The sequence below is a fragment of the Chrysemys picta genome, unplaced genomic scaffold, assembly GCF_011386835.1.
Source record: "Chrysemys picta bellii isolate R12L10 unplaced genomic scaffold, ASM1138683v2 scaf235, whole genome shotgun sequence".
In the NCBI taxonomy this organism is placed as follows: domain Eukaryota; kingdom Metazoa; phylum Chordata; order Testudines; family Emydidae; genus Chrysemys; species Chrysemys picta.
In genome coordinates this window covers 46,497-71,915 of record NW_027052942.1, presented here as the reverse complement: position 1 = coordinate 71,915, position 25,419 = coordinate 46,497, and the positions used below count along the sequence as shown (strand labels likewise).

Below are 25,419 nucleotides of genomic sequence, written 5' to 3'. Positions count from 1 at the left end.
GCTGTCCCTGCAGCAGAGTGTGGAAAGGAGAGGCTCTTTGCTATGGCATTATTTCCTCCAGGTGCAGAATGGACAGTAGGGGATTTCCACTTCAGTTCCTGGAGATTTAGGGAAGCTGATCCCCATTCTGTGGCCTCATCCTCACAGCTGGCATGAGAGGCAGCAATTGGGCTCGAGACATGGTCCTTAAAATCTGCCTTCAAGTTGATTCTCCATAATTCTCCATCTTGGATGAAGAATAACATTTCCTTTCCCCACTATGGCAGATCATTTTGGTTTTGCGCTGCCCATTTCAGTGTTTAAAATTTTCCAGGATTAGGATGGAATGAGGAGATACATAAACATGCTCTTTAATGCTTTTGGGGGTGTGTCAAGGCTGCTTCCCCACTTGGAACTTTAGGGTACAAATGTGGGGGCCTGCATGAAGACTTCTAAGCTTAACTACCAGCTTAGATCTGGTCCACTGTCACCATTCCCAAATGGATTCCCTTCCCTGGGAAGCCTTGAGAAACTCTTCACCAATTCCCTGGTGAATACAGATCCAAACCCCTTGGATCTTAAGGCAGGGAGAAATGAACCATTCCCCCTCCTTCTCCCACCAACTCCTGGTGAATACAGTTCCAACCCCCCTGGGATCTTAAAACAAGGAGAAATGAACCATTCCCCCTCCTTCTCCCACCAACTCCTGGTGAATACAGATCCAACCCCCTTGGATCTAAAAACAAGGAAAAATCAATCAGGTTCTTAAAAAGAAGGCTTTTAATGAAAGAAAAAGGTAAAAATCATCTCTGTAAAATCAGTATGGAAAATAACTTTACAGGGTAATCAAACTTAAAGAGCTCAGAGGACCTCCCTCTAGCCTCAGGTTCAAAGTATAGCAAACAAAGATAAACACTCTAGTAAAAGGTACATTTACAAGTTGAGAAAACAAAGGAAAACTAACACGCCTTGCCTGGCTATTTACTTACAAGTTTGAAATAGGAGAGACTTGTTTAGAAAGATGTGGAGAACCTGGATTGGTGTCTGGTCCCTCTCAGTTCCAAGAGCGAACAACTTCCCAAACAAAGAGCACAAACAAAAGCCTCCCACCCCCCAAGATTTGAAAGTATCTTGTCCCCTTATTGGTCCTTTGGGTCAGATGCCAGCCAGGTTACCTGAGCTTCTTAACCCTTTACAGGGAAAAGGATTTTGGAGTCTCTGGCCAGGAGGGATTTTATAGTACTGTACACAGGACAGCTGTTACCCTTCCCTTTATAGTTATGACAGGGTGCAATTCTTCTCCGGGCTGAGGGTCAGCAAAAAATCATGTACCTCTTACATCTCACTAAAATCCAGAGCCTTGGAGAGTGCAATGAAATTTTGCAATGAATGTGAAGAGCTGTAATTTTTCCTGCTGTCTCCAGTGGAGCACAAGCAGCGGCGGCTCCAGGCACCAGCGCTCCAAGCACGTACCTGGGGCGGCAAGCCGCGGGGGGTGCCCTGCCGGTCGCTGCGAGGGCGGCAGTCAGGCTGCCTTCGGCGGCACGCCTGTGGGAGGTCCGCCGGTCCCGTGGATTCGGCGGTAATTCGGCAGCGGGTACGCCGAATCTGCGGGACCGGCGGACCTCCCGCAGGCGCATCGCCGAAGGCAGCCTGCCTGCCGTGCTTAGGGTGGCAAAAAAGCTAGAGCCTCCCCTGAGCGCAAGCATGTAGATTAAAAGTTAAATCTTTGACAGAGGATTTAAGTAATATTGGAGCACAATGTGATATTTTGAATACAGCTAAACTTTGTGTTGCCCACTAGACTAAGAAGTATATTGTGATATTGATTGATGACCATCAAGCCTGTAATCTTAGCTTTGTGAACTTCTTTCTCCATCTTTGTTCATAGCTCAAGTATTGGAGGAAACCAATGATTGTGAAATTAGTTAAGAGTCCCAACTTCTAAAGCAAGTAAACTTCGGGCTTAAAATGTGTTGGGTTTTATGGGCCAGATCTTCAGCTGCTATAAATGGACAGCTCCATTGACTTGAATGAAGTATTCTGATTTCCAGCGGCTGCGGATCTGACTCAACAAATGTATTATTCAAATGAAACGCGTATGTGATGGACAGTGTTCAATGTGGGTTTTTTTAGAAGCACCATAACTGAATTTTGGGTTGGCAAATATTGTGATACATATATATTTGTTTGGATTTTTAGGTGCTTTATAATTCCACTCTTGGTGCCGTCATTGTGTCAGGTTAGTTTTGTCGCCTCTTTTCTCTTTGCAAACATTAACTAAGTAACCTTCCTCATCCCTGGGAGGTACAGAAAGGTCAGTATCATCCCTTTTTGGTACATGGGGAAACTGAGGCACGGGGCGGAGACGTGAGTTGCCCAGCATCACACAGTGAGTGAGTGGCAAAGCCAGGATGAGAAATCTATTTCTGGTTTCCAGTCCCATACTCAAACCATTAGACCACACTGCTTATCCTTTGCATAGTTTTGAGTATATTTATTGACTTTATTAAAACAACAAAGTTCCAGAAGGAACCTCCAAACCTTTGCTAATATACAATTTGAGTCGAGGATTTATTTCTGTAATTAAAAGAACTAGATTCATTACAGCTGAGCATTTACATGCTAAAAAGGAAGGCAATTCTCAACTGAGGTTCTGGCACCAACCTTTCATCTGGCCCCAGCTACTTCTCATTTTGTAGAATCACAGAACTGTGGGGCTGGACGGCTCCTCATGAAATCATCAAGTCCAGCCCCCTACGCTGAGGCAGGACCAAGCAGGGTGCGATTCCCTGCTTGAGGAGACATCCCTGCGCTAGCTGTCATCAAGCTAGCGTGTTAAATAGCAGCGTGGCTGCGACAGTTCAGGCAGTGGCTTCGGCTAGCCGCCGGAGAACATACTCATAGGGTCCGGGTGGGGTTGTACTCGGGGTGGCTAGCCCCTCTCACCGCTGTCCATGCTATCCTTGCTACAGTGCTATTTTAGCAAGCCAGTGCGAATATGTGTATGCGAGCTGGGTATCACACCCCCAACTGCAAGTGTAGAGATACACTTGGTGGGGGGATTGGCAGGGGGTGCAGGGTCCAGGCCCAGATTCTCAGAGGTATTTAAGCTCCTAACTGCCATGGATTTCCATGAAAGTTAGGAAACTCCATACCTTTGAGGCTCTGGGCCCCAGTTCTCGGGCTCTGCTGTCTGTGGCTCACATTTTTAGCCGGAGGACGACGCACACATTCTCACTAGCTTCAGGCTGGAAATTGTCCCGCAGACAATAAGATCGACTGAAACAAAACTGGCCACCCTTCCTGACTTGTTGCAGAATGGACGTGCACAGCTTGCCAAGGGAGGAGAAGGAGGAGGACGCGGCTGCTGAGGGCACGTCCACCTTGGGAAGAGAGGAACATTCCAGTGGGAGTCAGCGTGAGCCGGAGCTGGCTCGAGAAGATACTCAAGATGGCCCAGCCAAGATGGTTCCTAAGCAGAGTGGGCCCATCCTAAGGTGTCTAAAGCGAATCTGCCAAAAAGTGAAGAGAGGCAAGATGCGATATCCCCGAACTGTCACTACAGGTAAAAGGAAAGGCTAAGGATGCGCTAAGGGGTGGGAATGAAGGGAGGCAAACTCAGTCTCAACCCCCATGTGTTCAAAGATTTGCAGTGATCCCAAAGGCTCTTGGGTTTGTGTTCCACTTAGGGGAAACTGAAGACAAGGCACAGAGAGGGGGGGGGGGGAAACATGGAAAAAGTGGAGGAGGGGAGAACAAATAGATGTGGCTGCATGGCTTTGCTAGTGGGTGGACGGTGCTCTTCCATGGCTGAGTCTGCATGCAGCTCGAGGGCAGCCCTCTGTTCTGCACGGGGGCAGAGTTCACTGCTGGAGCTTGGCAAATAAATAATGAGCTAGCAGTAATCAGTCCCAGTACTAATCATCCCGGAATCTCCCAGAGACTGGAATGACAGGAGACAGTGTTCCTGAATCAGGACCAGTTTGGTAAATGCTGGATCTCCGTGAGGTCCTTCCATCCCCAGTGTGAACACAATACTTACAAGCCCTGATACAAACACTAGACCGGGTGACGGTCAGACCCCTGTATTTCTAAGGCTCCAGCACTGGTGGAGGTGATGATGCCCCCAGAGCCTGTATTTCTCTGGGAATATCTGGCTGCTGGAAGAGGAAGGGCAGTTTCTATTTCTCTCCACCACACACTGCTCTCCCTTCTCTTTCTTACCCTTGTAGTGAAGTCATTGCTTGGAGCAGGCAGAACAATACAACACTAGGGATGACTGACTAGCCCAATACCTGGGTTGGAATGGGAGTCCTATTTCTGGATCCTAGAGCCTGGTTCTCATTACACTAAGGCCTCTTTCCACTGCTCTGGCAGGTACATCTCTCTCAGGAACCATAAGGAGGAATGGGGAGGGAGTAAAATGGGGCCTAGGTGTGGCCACGCCTCTGCACCCAGAAGTGTGCAAAGGAGACACCCCCACACACACTCTGGGCCCAGCTGGTGCCTCTCCACAATAGGGCCCTGCTCTTGGAGAGCCCGTAGGCATTACTGTACTAAAAATCTTAAATAACAGCTAGAGACTTACATTGTTTCTAAATGAAAGCTTAGATGCTGCAGAACAAAAAGGCATTAGAAAAAAGAAGCCAATATGCCAGGCCACCGCGGCCCATCCCACGCTGAGCCCTGGTTTAGTCCAGTCTAGTTTTAAATGTCTTTAGCCAATGTTTCTCAAACAGTGGGTCTTGACCCCAGATGATTACACAGAGCAATCAAGGGAGTCAGGAGGCATTGAAAATTGTATTATAACCTAAAGCAAAAATAATCTTGCTCCCCCACTCCCTGCACACCTTTACCCTTCAAGGTCAAATATTCTTGGCCAACCTCTCACAAAACACGTGCAGGTGAATTCTGTAGGGCTAACGTTGTTAGCAATGACACATTTCTAACTCTTATAGTGAGTGTAAAGGCGAAATTCTTTGACTTTGAATAAGTGGCCAACCTGAAAACCACAGACTTAAGCAATGGGGCTTCCACCACTTCCCTTGGGAGGATGTTATCCTGGCTGTTCCACCCATCACGAGCTCCTAGCTGCTTTCCCATGCTGCTGACGGCGGCAAAGCAGGATATGTGAACTGAATCCTAATTGCAAGAGCATCAGCCAGTCCTATTCAGCCATATTTGGCTGGCTAATGTTCATGCTGTCGGACAAATCTATTATTTGGTTGGCCCTATACAGTACAGCGAGTCCTGGTATTTCTTTGGGTCTGTGCTCATTCATGTCCAATCGGAGAGCACAAGATATTTATTGCGTAATGAATCAATAACATTTATCCAAGAAATAAAGGGGGCAGAGGATGTGACTGGAGTCAGGAGAACTATCTTCTATTCCCAGCATTGCCAGTGACCTGCTGTTTGACTGAGCCAGTCACTTCACCTCCCTGTGCCATGGTTTCTCCGGCCATAAAAATGGTGGTAATAATACCGGCCCACCTTTAAAAGCCATTTGGAGATCCTCCACTGAAAAACTCCATAGAAGTGCAAAGGAGTCTCATTCTGGGTCTCTCTTATTTTGTTTTTGTTTTTTAAGGAATCCCCAATTTGATTCTGATTTTGATCACCCCAATCTCTCTTGCTTTGAGAGTCAGTGGCTTATTTCACCAGCATCACAGTTTCCTTCACTTCTCCCCTGCTCAAGCAGGATATAGATGTCTAGCCCTATTCAAAACAAACGGTAGGAATCAAACCAATCAAGCCAACAAACAAAAGATAACCCTACCCAGAGCAGAGATAGCTTACCCCAAAAAGGGAGATGTGCCAGTGACGCCAAGCTTTCCACTAGGAACTTCGCTATTGCTCATTGATTTTAGCTGGAAGGAGCCCAGATACCACGGTGATGGGCAGCAGTATACAACCCCAAGACAGACAGACCATGTCCTTTCTTTGGTTTAAATGAACTGTCTTTTGGGCACCAATCAGTCCATGAATGACACCTCAGGGCGCGTTCGTTCCCCTTTAACCAGCAATGGCAGTAATTTCTTTCTTTCTGTCATTCCTTCTTTCTTATTAGTCCCAGATATCTCGTGCATGGAGACTATTTGGGAGGCGGATGAAAGTGGACGTGAGCAGCATGGCTGTGCTACGGAGGGAGCCATGCTCCTGCTGGAATCATGGAGAAACACTGTTGACTACTTCAATTGTAACAAAGAGGTATAAACCTTCTCCATCTAATCTGTAAACTAGTGTCCCCTCACGCTGTCCGTCCCACCTGACCCAGCCTGGGACATCCCAGAAGGTTTATCACATAGGGTCTGACTTCTCTTCAAACCCTTTGCCTACAGCACTCAACCTTTCTTCTTTCACTTACTCCAGACAATCCAGCCTCTGGATGCTTTTCTCCTATTATACATATTAGGTGCCTTCTCCAGATACATCCCACAAACTCTTTGGTGATCTCATGCCCCGTTTGTCGGTGGTATCCTTGATTTGCAGGGATTTCCCACCACTCTGTGCTAGTTTCAGTAGATTCTTGCCCGGCTACTCCCCTGCCTCACATTATCCGTTGGACTCAAGGACGAGACATTTCCACCCAAGGTCTCCCCTGGCGACTGCTCCTCTCTCAGGGCTGGTCTACACTGGGGGGGGATCGATCTAAGATATGCAACTTCAGCTACGAGAATAGAGTAGCTGAAGTCGACATATCTTAGATCGATTTACCTCGGGTCCTCACAGCGCGGGATCGACGGCCGCGGCTCCCCCGTCGACTCTGCTTCCGCCTCTCGCTCTGGTGGAGTTCCGGAGTCGACAGAGAGCGCATTCGGGGATCGATTTATCGCGTCTAGATGAGACACGATAAATCGATCCTCGATAGATCGATTACTACCCGCCGATCCGGCAGGTAGTGAAGACGTACCCTTAGACCTTCACTGACAAAACAAATGGGTCCAGCTTTGTCGCTTATACACATGGTGTCAAGGCTGAATCCCTACTCTGGCACGTCGAGTGCAGAAAGTGGAGGCTTGCAAGAATTTAAAAAATCAATACTTGCCACTCCAGGATTGTATTACACTCCCAAGGTTACAGCTTTTCTCTGACCTTGTCTTGGTAAACGCTGCCACCACCCAAATGCAAAAAAAACCCTTGGATCCAGGAAGGCGCACTTGGGAATTCTTCCCTGTGGGGTATCCTCAAGCCCTTTCAAATCCCGCCCCCCCCCCCGCCCCTCCCGGGGAAGAGCTGAGAAAGAAAACAAAGGAAATCTGCTGTTGCCACCAGCTAATTAAACAACACGCACAAACCTCTTAGGACACCAAAAATCCAATTCTGTTCTTAAAAAAGGTAAATTTTGTTAAAAACAAAAAGGAAGAAAGTACATCTGGAACTTAGGCTTTTTGCTAGATCTTAAAAGAAAACAATTACAAAAATTAAGCATCAAGATAGCTCTCTTGAGGTTCAGCTTCAAGGTTACAAGCAAAACAAAAGTATCTGGGGTTAGCACAGAGGAGATCCACAAGCCAAAATAAAGAAATAAACCTGATCGCGTCTAGTTAAACATTCCCTGTCCAATGATTTTTCTCGGTATGGAAGATGAATTTTCATACCTGGTTCCAGCCTTACACAGAATTGCTGCTCCGTGTCCCGTCTCCAGAGAACAGACACAGACAAAGAGAAGTTTTTTCCCCATTTTAAAAAGTTTTAACCCTCCCATTGGATCTTTTGGTCAGGTGCCCACTCCTTTTCCTTTAGCTGGGGAACTCTGTTAACCCTTTACAGGTAAAGCAAGCAGAGAACAGCCACCAAGAGGGACTTTATAGCTAACTGGCTGGCTGGGTGTTCATAAAAGGGAGCCCCCCCCTTCATTTATTACACATGGTCACGCTACATCTGGCTACTTGTCCTACAGAAAACAGACCCTGTGTGGAGTCCTCCACATGGAGTCCCATTGCTGTTCTGCTTGTTCTCCTTGATCCAACCCTTCTCTGAACAAGTAGCTCACACAGTCAGGTCCTACACAATCCAACATTCTGCTGGAAGCCATCAGAACCCTTCTTAGACTGTCAATTCTTGGGAGCTGGGCCTGTGTCTTCCTTTGTTTGCAGACAGAGCCCAGTATATTGTAGGTGCTGCCCGGATACATCATCATCCTCAACTCACCACGATTTCTGATCCTGACTATTCATTGCTCTGCAACATTGTTAATTTATCTACCAGGTGTTCCGTGTGGAGGGGTTTTGAATGAAGGTAGAAGATTCTACCCGATGATGTTCTCTATCTAAATCCCTTTCACCCTGATATATATTTTTTCTCATTTTGGTTTAGGATTTCATTATGAAAAAAAGTTTCTTAAGACTCTTGTTTGTTCTCAGCAAGAGCATCGACTGGCATAACATGCCTGACTTTTTTATTTACAACTTTGCATCAGACACTGCAGGAGCCATAGTGGTGAGTCAATAATATACACAGGGTCCGTGTTGTTGGTTGGAAAAGATTGATGAACTGTGGAGAATACTTAGCTGCTAAACCCACGCTAGGGTCCATGGAATCTGGAGAGTTGTAAAGAACTTTGTTGTATACACTGAAGCAATTATTTCAGTGTGTAAAATTGAGGTCTGGAGAGTTGTAAAGAACTTTGTTGTATACACTGAAGCAATTATTTCAGTGTGTAAAATTGAGGTCAGTGCTGATTGACTGGAAATATTAGTGTGAATGGACAGAGAGAGGATGCTAGTTGGTGGGAAGTAGGAGATGAGTGAACAGAGATGGATGAGGAAATGAGTGAGTGAATTTGTGGCTGGGTAGAAACAGATGAGATCCCTTTGGACAACGCCACTGGCTGAGCAGCTTCATGATCTGGGAGCTCTTCCATCAGAAAGGAAGATCCTGGGGTTTGGCTGGGCTCCTTGTTACTTTTGGAATATCTGATGTTCTTTTAGCTGGGGATTTATTGGAGACTCCGGAGAAGCCTGTGGCTAATTTTGCCTTTTTTAAGGCCTCCAGAGTTAGCTGTGATGCCAGGGCTTTGTATAACCTCCTCAATGAATGTGTGAGGGAGTAGGACTGATGCTGGGAGCACTTGTGTCTCATTTACTATGTTTGCCCCTTTGGGACTTACAGGAGATGATTAAGAAAGAACCCCGGGACTCTCTCTCCAGCACCATACGGCTCCAGGCCATGGCCATCATTATCGAGCTGAGGTAACGTGACTTCTAATTTAACTGCCCAGCCTTCACACCTGGCTTCTCACTCCATGCTTGGTGGGACCAGAGTTGCCAATAGCAGTCCCTCACTTCGTGCCTTTTTCTCTTTAGATGCTGAGGACTCTTTGGGGAGGAGGTGGGGGACTATTGCATGGCTGACTGATGATTTTCTACCCAGTAACATTGTAATCCTCTTTACTCCACATGTGATTCAAAGCCAAGAGTCTCTGCAGACATTTTGAGATGATTTTCTTTCTGGAGGTGTCAGCTGAGTCATTTCCTTCACTCTCTTCTGTAGCATTTCTGAGCCGGATTTACTATTCGGGTCACCAATCCCTGCCCTCCCGTGCTTTTCCTGTATTCTGTTAATCTTTGCCAGTGTCTTACTCTCCTACATTGTTACTGTTCACATGATCTTGTTCTCTTGTATAGTCCAGATGTCTCTTAGTCTCACGCTCCTTCAGCATAACCCTCAGTTCATGTCCTCACCATCTGATGCCTCCGTTACGCTTCAGCACCTCAAAGTCCAATCCAGGCTTCTTCCTTTTACTAGCAAAAAGCATGTGGTGAAGGCCATGGGCTCCCACCAGAGATGGGTCCTGCTGAGAACATTCCTCAAGAGCGTGTTTTCCCTGCCACTTCTAGTGACATTGCAGGTGCAAGGAGTAATCAGGAATATAAGCGGCCAGTACACAAAGGTAACTCAAGAATGGTTTCCTGTTACTTACTTTGGGCCCATATTGGGGATATGTGACTACACTGTCAGCGAAATTTCTCATGGAACACCATTGTGGAGTAGCAGTTGGGGACTTTAGCCCCGGTGACGTGGCCCTGATCATTCGTCCCATGCATACAGCAAGTAGCTGCCACATTCCCAATTATGAAAATGATCCATCCGTTTTCAATTTACTAGGGAACTACTGGGGATCCCAATCTGGGTGGTGAAGCTAGAATGAGGCATGTGGAATGAGGAAAACGTACTTAGTGCTTGCCCCAGAAATGGGGCTGGCTATTGTTTGATCACTGACCGGGTATTTCTGGTGTGTGGCACCTCCCACAGCTAGGTCCTCTTGCATGAAGGAGCTGAATAAAGTTGGGGTCCTGCGGCACTCGATACAGCCACATTTTCAGCCTGAACTTTACTTTAGTCCCTACTTTTGACCTGCAATTATTTGCAGTTACACCTTAGCTCACGTGGGCACCTGAAATACCTGATTTCACACCTAAATCCAGTACTTTGGCATCGAAGTGATCAACTTGACGGGTGAAAAGACCAGTAGGAGCAAAGCTGCGCCTGCAAATTGTGGGTGTAAATATGGTGGCAAATCTTTAACCATCTGACCCGTACTGTCAGAGTTGCTAAAGCTTTCATTGCCTGCGCTTTTTTAATTCTGAAAAGCCATTTATGGCCCTAAAGTTGAGGGGAGAGAAATTACAGACACTGGACCAAATTCACTACCAAAGTCAATAGAATTTAGAACACTTAATTTGCCTCACATCCCGCATGCTCACATATGCTCTCTCTAACCAAATCATTGGAGTGAATAGTATCTAAGACCCAGAGGAGTAAAGGGCAAAGACACAGGGCCGGCGCAACCCATTAGACAGTCGCCTAGGGCGCTACAATTTGGGGGGTGGCGACCACAGCGGTATTTTGGTGGCAGGACCTTCCGCCGCCTCTGTGGGGGGCGGCATTTCAGGGCGGGACCTTCCGCCGCCTAGGGCAGCAGAAAAGCTGGCGGCACTCCTGCAAAGACAAGGTGATATATTTATTAAAGTGATATTTATTTCTAATGTTAAAAAATCTCATTTCAATGTAGGACTTTCTTTTGCTATAACATTTTCCTTACTCTCTGATAAGGGCTTTGCTGCATGTTATCTTCCCAAGGGAGGCATTGATGAATTCATTACATCAGGTTTGGGGAATGATTTGGAAGATCAATTATAAGAAAAGGGTCATTTATACCGCAGATGTCTTTCTGTTCTCAGTTTCCTTTGGTTTATAATGGAAATGAGGCAGGGATATAACGATGCATCTGGCTTTCTGGGTGATTGTCAAGAGCACAGCTTTGAATCACGGCAGGCCAATATCAGTTGAAACATGAGGCTAGTTTTCTCGAGATTCCTGAAGGATTCACTGCCCAGAACAAATCTAAATACGGTTTCTCTTGCGCTCAGGGCACCCACATTATTGAATAAGTGAAGTAGCTAATTATTTAGCAACTATTGTGTACAAGAAGTATGGGCCAGACCCTTCGCTGGTATGAATCCGTGTAGCTTCACGCCCGCTGATGGAGCTATGTCAATATGCACTCATTGAGGATCTGGCCTTATTTTTATAGACCTTGTCTTAGGACAAGGTCTGAACTATAAATTCTATTGGTTTATGACTTGGAAGCCAGAAAGGACCATTAGATCATCTAACCCAGGGGTGGCCAACCTGAGCCTGAGAAGGAGCCAGAATTTACCAATGGACATTGCTGAAGATCCACAGTAATATGTCAGCAGCCCCTCATCAGCTCCCCCACCCCACTCCCAGCGCCTCCCGCCCTCTGGCATCCCCGCTGATCAGCGCCTCCCCCTCCCTCTCCGCACGTCCCGATCAGCTGTTTCGTGGCATGCAGGAGGCTCTGGAGGGGAGGAGCAATGGCACGGCAGGCTCAGGGGATGAGGCGGGAAGGGGTGGAGTGGGGGCAGAGCCTGTGGCAGAGCCAGGGGTTGAGCAGTAAGCACCAGTAGCGTAGCTAGGGTGGAAGCGGGGCAGCGGCCGCTCCCCCACCGAGCACAAGTGGCGCCTTTTTCATTTTACTCACCTGAGAGCAGGAAAAAAAAAGGCGCCACCTGCTGCGGCGCTTTTACTGACGGGGCGGCGCTCCGGGTCTTGACGGTACTTCGGCGGCGGGACCTTCACTAGCTCCGGGTGTCTTCGGCGGCACTGAAGCTTCATCGTCGAAATGACGCCGAAGACCTGCAGAGCGAGTGAAGGTCCCGCCGCCGAGGTGCCACCGAAGACCCACAGAGCGAGTGAAGGTCCCGCCACCGAGGTGCTGCCGAAGACCCACAGAGCGAGTGAAGGTCCCACTGCCGAGGTGCCGCCGAAGACCCGCAGAGCGAGTGAAGGTCCCGCCGCCGAGGTGCCGCCGAAGACCCGCAGAGCGAGTGAAGGTCCCGCCGCCGAGGTGCCACCGAAAACCCGCAGAGCGAGTGAAGGTCCCGCCGCCGAGGTGCCACCGAAGACCCACAGAGCGAGTGAAGGTCCCGCCTCCGAGGTGCCACCGAAGACCCGCAGAGCGAGTGAAGGTCCCGCCGCCGAGGTGCCACCGAAAACCCGCAGAGCGAGTGAAGGTCCCGCCGCCGAGGTGCCGCCGAAGACCCGGAGCGCCGCCCTGTCAGTAAAAGCGCCGCAGCGGGTGGCGCCTTTTTTTTCCCACTGCCCCTGTTCCCTGCACCTGGCTACGCCCCTGATGAGCACCCTCGGGCAGATTGGAACGTTGGCGCCTGTAGCTCCAGTCCCGGAGTCGGTGCCTTTACAAGGAGCCGCATATTAACTTCTGAAGAGCCGCATATGGCTCCGGAGCCACAGGCTGGCCACCCCTGATCTAGCCTGATTTCTTGTATAATACAGGCCAAAGAATTTCACCCTGTGATTCTTGCCTCAAGCCCATAAGATAAATTATTTGTATAATCCACAGCTCTGTGGCGCTGAGCATAACGGTTCCCCCTCCTTTCAGGTTCTCTTCATTGAAACATTGCAGACCCTCAACGAGATGCTCCAGAGTCTGATTTTAGAAAATCCAGTTCCGTCTGAGCTAGAGAGGATCTTGCAGGTAAACAGGATCTGGAGATGCCGGTTGGAGGATGGTAAGGTAGGGAAGAGGAACAGGAAAATCTTGTCAAGAGCTTGTGAGGGAAAGGAGAGTTAAGGAAAGAACGGAGTGCCCCATCTCCACAGGGTTCTCCTATTAGGGCATATGTGACAAGGTTCATGTAGCACGGGGGAGTCTTCTATTTCCATCGGTGAGGTCTGACAATCTCCTCCATTGTTACCCTCAGTTTCTTTCCTGTCTCCAGGTGGACCTTACATCACAGTGTCCTTTCCAAATGAGGACGTTATTCCCTTTACTGCCCATCATTGCCACTCCTGATTCAATTGGAGGGGTCGCTGCCAGGACTCTAGTCCCCCGTGAGGGCTGGCACCTGGCCTCCACAGAACTCCCAGCTCCAGCTGTCCCACAGTGAGAACCAATGGGTGCAATGGGAACCAAGACTGCCGCTAACTACAGAGCATGAGGGCTGGCCCAAAGTCTGCAATCATGAAAGAATAGAAGTTTTCCTCCAGCTGCTCTTATTTTGCTGAATGAAATGCTGGATTGTGTGGCTTGTCCAGAGAAGACTTGGCCCTTCCCTTCCTTACATAGGACCCAATCCTGCATCCATTAAAGTCTCGATCCAATGCTCATTGAAATCAAATGGGGACCTTTCCGTTGACTTCAATGGGCATTGGATCGGTCCTTAGATCAATGTCAAAACTTTCATTGACTTCAGCGGGTGTGTGACTGGGCCCTCAGAGAGAAATGCACTTTGCTTTCGTTCAAAGAGAAGAATTCCATGTGTATTTTGAGTCTGCACAAAGCAGACGCTGCCTGTATCTGTAAGAGTGAGATGATTCAGCCAGAATAAAGATATCCTTTGGGGATCACTTGTATACACCCTTTCCCCCTGTTATTTTTAACCTCTCTTGTTTTTCCTGCAGCTCATGGACTCCTGGATGCAGTCCAGGGAAGCTTGCCGGCGGGAGAGGGCTGTATGGAGCAGCATACTGCTCCTAAACTTCGTGGCCACAGAAGTCAAACTGGATGTGAGTAACTCTTGACTTCTAGTGACCTGATTGCAAACTAGACCTACAGGGCACTCTCCCATGCCAGAGAAACTTCCTGCTTAGAAGTATGTTGAGGGGCCCCGCCGTGCAATGCTCCCTAATAGGCGGAGGAAAAACCGATTTTGTTGCTCGTCCATCATCCTGACTGAGATGGGTTGGCGTCTGATACACTTGGAAAATAAATCCAGTGCCCTGGAGGAATAGGCCACCTCTTTCCAATGCAGGAAAGGCAGCTAACAAGGGGCACAGGAAAAACGGGTTTTTCTATGGTTGGATCTAATGAATTTCAGAGAAAAGAGATTTCAAAATCCTAGAGACTGAAGACATTTCATCCCCAGCTGGTTCCCTGTTTGCCTCCATTCCTCATCCTAGTACCATGGGATACTTTCCTCTTGTGGAGCTGCAGGAAGAGGCCTCTCCATTCCAGCCCACCTCAGCCGTTACAGATCATTATGATCCTGATCTTGCTCCCACTGACGTCTGTGGCAAAACTCCAGTGGACGTCTGTGGTGCGGGATCGAGCCCTATATTCTTCTTCTGGCTCCCAAGCCTCTTCTGAAGAGGGAGAGCTGAGGATCACGCCCCATTATAGAAAGGGACTGTGTGGATATAGACTCCTTGCCTAGGAGACACAGCCCACTTTACCTGCAGTGGTAATGGATTCCTCCTCTCCTCTTTTGTACAATTAGGAAGCGTCTCCATTCACCAGGCTCGGACACCTGGTTGCAGTGCTGGGGATCCGCTGTGGGGATCCCGTCAAGGCGATCAGCTCAAAGGCAGCAGGGGCTGTTCATTACCTCGTCTCTATTGCGTGGCGCCAAAAGAGTAAGAGAAGCACTGATGAGCATCTGAATCCCCCTCCTGGGAGCTAAATGCTAGAGACTTTCCTCAGGCAAAGCTCCCGTTCAGGATAGTGCCTGAGGAAGAAGTAGAGCCTCTGGCTCGGTATTTGTTCCTTTGAACAGAGTGCTGGTTTTTTTGTGGATCTAGAAACAAGCGTCTGATAGTCATCCCGTAATTCTAGCCCTGACTTTCAAAGAGAGGAAAGGGGAGGGGGGGAATACAGAGAAAGGCAACACACGTTATCGCAAACTGAGACTGGTAGAGCTCATTCCATCAGTGGGAATGGGAAGGGTCAGTGGGACATGATGATAGGGGATTCAACGCCATCAGACCAATTAGTTCAGTTCGAGATGCCTGTACCCCGAACGCCCCAGAACTTTGATGGCTGTTGGAAATCTGGATCCAAATCTGGGGCTCGATTCATGACTGTGTTAATCCACTTCTATGCCACTGAAGTGTTTTGGCTAGATTCCAGTCACCATTTGATAGAGCCACTTTACTCTGGGGGTCAAGGCCCTGATCCAGCACAACATTTACGCACATCTGTAACTTTCATCAGGCGAGTAGTCCCACGGAAGTCCCTGGGATTATTCATCTGCTTAGAATAATGTACGTGCTTAAATGCTTTCCTGGATCAGAGCCAAACAAAGGGCTTTGTTCAGTAAAGAGGGATGAGAGCAGAAGTCAGGAAGCAGAATGGAAAGTTAAGAGTGTTATTAACATGTATTTCAGTTGCACAGTTGGACAGAAAGAATGTGGAATGGACTGAACAGAGGAACAAGGAATTTCTGGCTGCTTGGAGCCCCACTGTGGTTTACAACAGCCCCTCCAGGATCGCAGAGGTAATCACATCCTGGCACTAATGACCATTCTACATTGGTGTCAGTACAATACGGTATCGCACAGCTCCAAACTACTTCCTGTCCCTGGATCGCCCATCTCTATTGTGTATGGCTTACCCAAGAATTACAGCTCCTGCCCTTACTCATGGCTAGAAATGACATGCTCAGAAAGAAACAAGATGGGTGAGGTCCAATTTTTTTATTGGATCAACTTCTGTGGGTGAAAGAGACAAACTTTTGAGCCATACAGAGCTCTTCTTCAGACAGAGACAGAAGAGCTCTGTGTAGCTCAAAAGCTGGTCTCTCTCACTACCAGAAGTTGGTTCAATAAAAGATATAACCTCACCCACCTTGTGTCTCTAATATCCTGGGACCGACACGGCTACAACAGTGAAGACAACAAATGCTCATAAAGAGTGATCTACTCTGCAGCAAGTGGTTCTCAACCTTTCCAGATTATTGTACCTGATTTCAGTCCCAGGGGGCGGGGTTCGGGCTTCAGCTTCAGCCCTGGGCGGTGGTAAGGTGGCCGGGTGCCCGGTTTTCGACCAGAAAATCTGGTTGAAAAGGGGATCTGATAGTGTCCGGTCAGATCTACTGACTGGACACCCAAAGTCCAGTTACTGCGGGTGAGGGAGGTGGGGAGGTGCCAGGTCATCACCCGCACCAGCCCCTACTCAACCGGGGCCGCCACCTACCCACATCATGCGGCTGCAGCTCCCAGCAGGCAAATTGCTCCTGACCTGGGCGGGGAAGAGGGGAAGAGCAGTGAGAAACAGTGGAAGGGGAGAAGAGGACCAAATGCGGGGCAGGGCCTCGCGGGGAAGAGGCAGGGCAGAAGAGGTCCAGCACTCCTGCATGAGTATCCGGTTTTTAAATATTACAAAGTTGGCAAACCTAGGCAGTGGGCTTGGCTTGGGCTTCAGCTTCTGCATGTATCTTAGATTTGCAGGGGCCCTGCTTGCCACCCCCAATGGCGACCCTAAACTTGTGACCCCCCTAAACCCATCCCATGACCCCCCTGGGGGTTGCCACCCCCAGATGGAGAAACACTGATATAGTAGATAGTATAAACAAGTCATTGTCTGTATGAAATGTTAGTTTGGACTGACTTTGCTAGTGCTTTTTATGTAGTCTGTTGTAAAACTAAGCAAATATCTAGATGAATTGATGTACCCCCTGTATCCCCAGGGACGGCAAGTTATGTGGGCCCATAGTGCCCGGGCTTGAGAAAATTCAGGGCCCAGGGGACCCGGCTCCACCAATATTCGGGGCCGGGTCTCTCTCCCGGCCCCGCCTGCCGCCCCCACGCACCTCTCCCAGCCCGCACTCAAACTTCCTCCCAGAGCCTGCACCCCAAACCCCTCCCACACACAGACTCCCTCCCAGAGCCCGCAGCCCCTGCTGCACCCCAGCCCCCTGCCTCAACCCAGACCCTGCACCCAGCACCCAAACTCCATCTCAGAGCCTGCACCCCTCCCGCACTCAAACTTCCTCCCAGAGCCTGCACCCCAAACTCCCTCCCGCACCCAGACTCCCTCCCAGAGCCCGCACTCAAACTTCCTCCCAGAGCCTGCACCCCAAACCTCTCCCACACCCAGACTCCCTCCCAGAGCCCGCAGCCCCTGCTGCACCCCAGCCCCCTGCCTCAACCCAGAGCCTGCACCCAGCACCCAAACTCCATCTCAGAGCCTGCACCCCTCCCGCACTCAAACTTCCTCCCAGAGCCTGCACCCCAAACCCCCTCCCGCACCCAGACTCCCTCCCAGAGCCCGCAATCAAACTTCCTCCCAGAGCCTGCACCCCAAATCCCCTCCCGCACCCAGACTCCCTCCCAGAGCCTGCACTCAAACTTCCTCCCAGAGCCTGCACCCCAAACCCCCTCCCGCACCCAGACTCCCTCCCAGAGCCTGTGCTCAAACTTCCTCCCAGAGCCTGCACCCCAAACCCCCTCCCGCACCCAGACTCCCTCCCAGAGCCTTAGGCAGGTGTAGGGGGAGGCGGGACTTGGACACATTCTGAGCAATGCCAAAAATTATACAAACCTGCCACCCCTGTGTGTACCCCCAGGGGTATGCGTATCCCTGATTGAGAACCACTGCTCTAGGAGATGGGTTCCCAATCTGGGGGGCATAGCCACCCTGCCCTTTCCTTATTGCCAAATGGGACAGGGTCTTGGCTAGTTTGGAAGGGGACTCTGGGTGGGTCCTAGTATAGGAAAGGGAGTGTCCATATGGGGAAGGTTGAATGCCTGCTGCTCTAGTACTTTGGGTTGTTAGAAGCTGTCACAACGAGGTCTATACTATATAGGCTTGATCCAAAACCTATTGAAGCCAATGGAAGTCTTTCCATTGATTTCAATGGTCTTTGGGTCAGGCTGCAAGCCAGGAAGTATGGTGATGGTGTCGTAATCAGGATTTGGGTGCTGTATTTCTGCTGGGATGTGTTGTAGGAGGGTATCACATACAGTCACAGTCAAAGACCGAGTACTGTAACAGTCATTACTAATATTACTACATGGATCCCGCAACTGCTGATCTTTTAATGGTGACCCTTGCACCTCGGATGCCTGAGAAGTAGGTGTCTGACACCACTAAATGCACATCCTGACGTGCACGGCAGCACTCCTAGGTTGGCCACTGTAATGGTTTAACTAGTCCTCTTGCCTCACTGTGAGTGATATGGTTTCGCAGCAGAAGCCTCATCAGCCACTGGGGCCCTGTAATAGAAAGGAGTAAAACAGAGCCCCTGAGAAGCTGGAGAGGACCTGCAACCCCCAGACAGGGCTTTCTCTGGGCTCCAGTAGTTATCAGCCCCCCATGGAATCAGGACGAGGCCTTTTGTAAATTACACTTTTCCCTGTATGCTTCAGCTCTTTGGAGTCTATTTCAACCCAAGAGAGAGGACAGATTTCATTCTGACTGTTATGGATGGCCTGACGAATCACTGCAACAATAACTGCCAGCCAACTGCAGAGGGATTGCTGTCTGCCATGGTGAACAGCGGTGGGACTAAGGTGGAGAAGGTATGGGGCGCTGCTGCTGAGATGGACGGAAACTAGAATTCCCTGTGCTGGGAACAGTCATACGTTCAGAGAGTTTAAGGCCAGAAGGAACCATCAGATCTTCTAGTCTGATTCCTGTATATTGGAAAACATAATCCCAACTATACATACAAACGGAGGGGGTCTAAATCAGCTGTTACCACTCAAGGGTGGAGTCATCATGGACAATTCTCTGAAAACATCCACTCAGTGTGCAATGGCAGTCAAAAAGGCTACCAGAATGTTAGGAAGCATTAGGAAAGGGATAGATAATAAGACAGAAAATATCATATTGCCTCTGTATAAATCCATGGGATGCCCACACCTATAAATTCATGAATGGTGTGGAGAAAGTAAATAGGGAAGTTTTATTTATCCTTTCACACACACACACACACACAGACACACACACACACACAAACCTGGGTTAATACAAACCTAAGGAAATATTTCTTCACACAACACAACTCGTAACTCATTGCCAGGAGATGTCGTGAAGGCCAAAAGTATAACCAGGTTCAAAAAAGAATTAGAGAAGTTCCTGGAGGACAGGTCCATCAATGGCTATTAGCCAAGGTGGTCAGGGGTGCAACACTGTGCACAGGGTGTCCCTACGCCTTCTGATTGAAACTGGGAGTGGGTGACAGGGGATGGATCACTCGATAAATTGCCCTGTTCTGTTCATTTCTTCTGAAGCATCTGGCACCAGCAGAAGACAGGATACTGGGCTAGATGGACAATTGGTCTGACCCAGTATGGCCATTCTTATGTTACCCCTGTATTGTGCCTAGATAGGACTCATCTCCTTTGAGCCATTGATATGTGGTCTTTGCGACAATGCACCTTGTAAGGCTCTGAAATGAGCCCTGCCAATAATATAGGAAATTGTGACTTTTAGGCAAAACCTAGAGGCTAACTCTGATTCTCCAGGGATGCTGAGGTTCCCTCTTGCCCCAGCTGCAGGATGGGATGAGAGTCTTGTCCCATCTCATCTGGTTCCCTCTCTCTCAGGCAGCAGACCTTGTGGCTGGGGTTTGCAGCCGGTTGGATTCAGTCCAGCAGCCCAGCTCCAGGACCCTGATGAAGAAGTTAGTGGCCCTGCTGGCTGGCGAGGCGGAGCATCTGGACACAGTGATCGCATGCCTTCTGGACTACTCCTTCCCTACAGACAGGTACGAAATGCCTCCACTCTTCAGGCCTCGCGTGATCCTTTGAGGCCCTATATGAGAACCTCACCACTGAGCACATTGTTTGGTCTTACTAAGGCAAAGTATAAAGCACTGACTGTTGAGGACTGAATCTCCCCCCTCTACATGGGACAAATTACCTGCCCTCTCCTCCTGATGGCTCTTCTCTTTTCAGCCACAAACCACAGCGAGCGAAATCCGCCTGTCAGAGATTCCTCTCCCCCATTCCCTGAATGTGTCTCCCCATGTGCAAGGCAGGAGCTCTCATTCCCAGTCCCCCTCTCCCGGCCCCTGGGACTTGTTAGAGATCTGCCTATGGGAGAGGTTCTCAAAAGCACAGCCCCCCACACCTACGGTCAGTGCTCATGGGTCCTGGAGCAGGGGGTGGATTTAAGTCTGTGTTCTTGAGTTCACTATCCCTTTGCTACTCCGGCTGGCAAGCGCAGAGCTCATTCCGCCGTTCTCCTTCATCTGAACGTACAGATAGTGAGCCTAGGTGGAACGTTTGCTGTCTGAAGCACATTTGTGTTTGGGCAGGAAAAGTTGAGCAACAGTGATTACGCAAAGCGTGGTTTTATGATGGATGATCCCAAGCGGTGAGTTCCAAAAACAATCCATATCAGCAGGGCCGGCTCCAGGCACCAGCAAAACAAGCAGGTGCTTGGGGCGGCACATTTCTAGGGGCGGCATTCTGGAACCGGCCATCATAGGTGCTGACTCCGGGGCATGGGGAAAAAGTGCCCCCGCCACCCCAGCTCGCCGCCCCAGCTCGCCTCCGATCCGCCTCCACCTGCTTCCCTGAGCGCACCGCCGCCGCTCCGCTTCTCCCCCCTCCCTCCCAGGCTTGCTGGGCACAAAACAGCTGTTTCGCGCAGCAAGTCTGGGAGGGAGGAGAAGCCGAGCAGCAGGGCGCTCGGGGGAGGCGGCGGTAGTGGAGTGGAGGTGAGCTGGAGTGGGGAGCGGTTCCTCTACCCCCCTTTACTTCCTGCGCCCCCCCCACCCTAGCTCACCTCCGCTCCGTCTGCTCCCCTGAACGCGCCGCTGCTCCGCTTCTCCCCCCTCCTTCGCCTGAGAGGGAGGGGGGAGAAGCAGAGCGGCAGCGCACCCGGGGGAGCAGGCGGAGCGGAGGTGAGCTAGGGTGGGAGGTCGTGGGGGCCCCCAGGAAGCAATGGGGGGGGAAATGTGGCACGCCCGGGGGAGGAGGTGGGGCTGGGGATTTGGGGAAGGGGTTTGGAAGGGGTGGAGTTGGGGCGGGGCTGGGGGAGGGAGGCATGAAAAAAAAAGTGGGGGCGGCCAAAATTTTTTTTGCTTGAGGCGGCAAAAATCCTAGAGCCAGCCCTGCATATCAGAGGACTCCACTGAAACCCTCCCTCACACAGTTGTTGGCTGAGCGCTGCAGAGATCTGAGCCACGCTGCTGCATGCCCGCTCCCCTTTTTTTTTAAAGGGAATTTAATGCTGGTGAAAGGTGCCCCATTGACACCCTTGGATAATGAAAAGCTCAGCTGCAGCCCAGGAAGTGACGATGAAGCTTCCTCCACACTGCCCCTAACAACACTCTGAGCTCATAGCTGGAGGGGCTGCCGACTAGGCAAGAAAGGCTCATTCAGCCTCCATGTCCCGTTCAATCCCTGAACCTACCAACAAGGGCCAAGTATGGTGGTTGACTCTGTAATGTGGACAGCGCGCACTGGGCACTGGTCCGAGACCCTTAGTTCATTTCGTATAGGACATCTGCTGCCAGAGAAGCTGTATTAGCCATTAGCCATCAGCCAGTAACAGGTCGTGACCAATTGAGGCCAGATTCACACTGGCAGCCTTGAGCTGAAATGCTCCATATCCTGTGCCAGTGATTCTCAATCTGAGGTCCATGGAGTCCTTGTTCATGCTCCACATTGAATTGCACAAGCTCTGGGGACTGGACTGCTGGGCAGGGCGTTGGCTCCACAGGAGGATTTCTCTTACAAAGAGATTACATTGGTGAAGAGGTTTAATAGCTTTTCTCCTAAGCCATCCAGTCCCTCATGTTGCCGTATTTCTGAATTTCTAGCAATGCGGCCGAGCTATGGCAGTTCCTATCTGCTGACCCGGCCCTCGGAGGACAGGTGATGGAGAACCTGGTTGTGAAGCTGCAGAGTCACCACAGCTCTGAGCACCAAGCCTCTCACACGTCTGCTGCCGTAAGTCACTGTTCGAACATCCATAGCCCCATACAGTTAAATCTATCCTATGTCTCTGTCACAAGGCACACTCACCGCCAACGCGCCTCCTCATGCCAGGACATGATGTTGCAGGGCTTATTCCACACTGGTGCCCCCTTGTCCAGCCTCCTGGTTCTGCAACACTCCGCAGGTTCCATGGTCTGGCCCTCTGGCCACGTCACCTCTTCCAGGGTTAACAGAAAAGTCCAATATGGGAAAACCCAACATGTAGTGGCCTCTGTGCCAGGCCCTCAGCCCCCATCTGAGCCTCATCATTCTTGGTCTCTTAGTCCTGAGGTCAGTACTTTGCCTCTTGCTGGGGAACCCAGACCTGACCTCTGCTCTGGGTTCCAGCCCACGGACCCCATGATAGGCTGCTAAGGACTGTTCCTTCAATCCCTCACCACTTCCCTGAGCTGCTCCTCCCTTTTTCCTGCTTGTTAGCAACTCCCATGGGTCTGCAGCTTCTGCTTTTCCTGCCCTGGATTTGTGACTCCTTGTGACTTCTTCCCACCCAACTTCTGAGGAGCTTCCTCAAAGCTGTTCCCAGCCTCCCTGGCAGCAGCTGGGCTGTGTTTCAAACAGTCCTTCTGGTTTCCCTCCATAAGATAGGAGTCCCTGCCCCCTAGCCTTCCTCCTGGAGGTGGCATTTACTTCAGGCAGTCCCTCCACCTCTCCTGCAGGCAGGACTCCCCCAGTCTCCTCCTTTATGCTGGGTTGTAAGTTAGCCAACTGTGGGGCCTTAGCCAGATTCTCCTGGTGGCCCTTTTTCCCCAGTCAGTCCTCAGGCTCAGAAGGTTCAGGCATAGGTGCTGGAACTGGGGGAACGGGGGTGCTGTAGCACCCCCTGGCTTGAAGCAGTTTCCATCATATACAGGGTTTACAGTTTGGTTCAATGGCTCTCAGCACCCCCACTACACAACGTGTGCCAGCACCCCTGGGTTCAGCCTTCTCCTGCTGGTGTTTTCTCTGCTAGGAGGGAGGAGGCTGATCCCCTTCCTAAAGCTCATCCCAATTCACTGGGAGAGAGGGGAGTCCTGGCCCTCCCATTTTGCAAGGCTCCTGGTCCCAGGTCCTTACAGAAACATAACAGGAGTTCCTCCTGAACACGACTTATTCCTTGGACCACTTCTTCCCTACCAGTATTTCCCAGCTCCTTACGTATATCAGACATCTCAAAATCTGACAGGGCCACGCCACGTGACAAGGGTGGGCTGAGCCCTAGCACCGCTACCTTTACAGGGACAGACTATCCCCTCCATTTTGGGGCTACTCCATAATGTCCTGACAAACCCTTGGGGGAGGGTTCCATTCATCGCATCCATGTTGGAGCTCTGAGAAACCCCTGTGACACTGCCTGCCCTTGTGCCAGCTCAGGATAGGGTTGCAGGCTAATTCACTCAGATGCTAACAGAAATCAAAGAAGTCAAAAGCTATTGTAGTGTAATCAGGCAGTTCACCTGTGTGTTTGTTTAGTTCAAAGGAAAAGTTAAAGGAAACACTTATCTTTATAACCTGTTGATTGCTATTGTATTGTGTATATCCCTGTAATTAGTTAAACCTAGATCAAAAGCGTGCGTTGGTGTTAAAAGATGAGAATGAACTTGATGTGTAAAGTTTATGAAAACTAATGAAGGATTCTTGTTTGCTATTACATTACATTGGCATCGTGTATATCCCTGTAATTAAATTACCCATCAAACACAATTGGAGCCTTGGAAATGTAAATGAGGAAGACTGCTAACTTCAAAGCAAGGGCTACTGTGTTTGACAACGGGAATTCACAGACTAAGTCTGAATTTCCTACTCATCAGAACCCACTTGGGTAAAGACACTGTTCAGATTGGTTTCTGGAAAAGCTATAAAATAGATGTCAAGGAATGATCCTGTATCTCTGACTGTTTGGACTCTTACAGGGAAGATGCCAAATGCAAAATGGAGATCCCCAGAAACATCTGGGTTCCTGAAAAGACTTTTAGGAAACCAAGAGATTACTACATCTCCGCTATCATTTGGGATTTACAAAGTTTGACTCACCTGTTAATGTATTTTACCTGCTTTAACCTCTCAATAACTCTCATTTATTTTTCCTAGCTAATAAATCTTTAGTTAGTTTACTAGAGAATTGGCTGCCAGTGTTGTTTTTGGTGTGAGATCCAGAGTACCAATTGACCTAGGGTAAGTGACTGACCCTTTGGGGTTGGGAGTAACCTGATGTGGTGTGATTTTTGGGTTTAATAACCTTTAATCACAAAGTTCAGTTTGTCTGGGTGGCAAGATAGGCTGGAATGTCTAAGGGGACTGTCTGTGGTAAGACTGTCCTTGGTAAAACTGGTACTGTGATCCAGGAATGCACAATTGTTACTGGCTTTGTGAAATCCAATTATAGAATATACTACTAGTTTGGGGTGCCTGCCCTGTTTTATGACAGTATGATCTAAGATTGGCATTCACAGTTGTGAACCACTCCAGAGAGCGTGACAATTGGCGTAGTCAGCACAGGAGTCACATGCCACAGGTCAATTGGGCTTAAAGATCATAACCCAACACTATTTAAAGTTTAAATTTGATATGGAGAGTTTTAAGGGTTAAAGATGAGTTACAATGGGTGAATCACAATCCTATGAGAGTCTTGACTCAAAAGAACTTGAAAAAGTATGTAAAGAAAGGGGGCTATCTGTTAAGAAGAAAGCCGCAGAACACGAACTGAGAGATTTGCTCATGGACTTTGACCAAAAAGCAGGGTCTCAGCCCCCCTAGACCCCAGATGCAGAAGAAAAGGCCCCATTGAGGCACTTGGAAGCCAAGAAACAATGCAAGCATGAAAGAATGACGGTGGAAGTCCAAATGAGGGAGAAGAAAGATGCCGAGGAAGCTGATGAAAGAGCCACTCTTCTCTTCATTAATTTATTCTCTCCCATTCTTAGTCCCATGAGGCATTACCCCCACCCCAAGCATGCTGTCTCTGCAGCCCCTGCAGGTCAGGAAGCTCTGCGAGATCCGAAATCAAAGCTAGGTCCCCTGTGTGGCAATGCAGCCTAGTGTCATCAGACTCCACAAGGCAAAGCCTTCAACCTGCCAGTGCCCGGCTTCCCCCGCCCTGCTGCTCAGGGCAGTTTAACTCGGTTTGTTTCTCCATGAATCAGGGGAGTTTCATAGCACAGAAGCAGGAAGTCCTGAGAACTGACGCAGGAGGGAGTAGGATTTCCAAGTAAGCTTGTGTCTGTCTTGTTCCCTCTTCAGGCT

The 25,419-nt window shown here is 49.5% G+C and overlaps 1 protein-coding gene across 1 annotated transcript; it reads left to right on the top strand.

Annotated features, from left to right (window-relative positions):
- The first annotated feature begins 8,305 nt into the window (after positions 1–8,305).
- LOC135978383 (protein MROH8-like) lies at positions 8,306–23,788 on the top strand. Its single transcript, XM_065579336.1, has 10 exons — positions 8,306–8,424; positions 9,097–9,176; positions 9,733–9,877; positions 12,911–13,006; positions 13,933–14,037; positions 14,748–14,883; positions 15,634–15,743; positions 18,616–18,768; positions 19,798–19,917; positions 23,729–23,788. Exons 1-10 carry the CDS (start codon positions 8,311–8,313, stop codon positions 23,786–23,788), a joined length of 1,119 nt encoding a protein of 372 aa, XP_065435408.1. The 5' UTR covers positions 8,306–8,310.
- The last annotated feature ends 1,631 nt before the right edge of the window (positions 23,789–25,419 follow it).

Coding starts and splice junctions, on each gene's coding strand:
- LOC135978383 (XM_065579336.1), top strand. CDS start 8,311: ATGAAAAAAAGTTTCTTAAGACTCTTGTTTGTTCTCAGCAAGAGCATC. Junction 13,007..13,932: donor AGCTAGAGAGGATCTTGCAG/GTAAACAGGATC, acceptor TTTTTCCTGCAG/CTCATGGACTCCTGGATGCA. Junction 18,769..19,797: donor GTGGGACTAAGGTGGAGAAG/GTATGGGGCGCT, acceptor CCTCTCTCTCAG/GCAGCAGACCTTGTGGCTGG.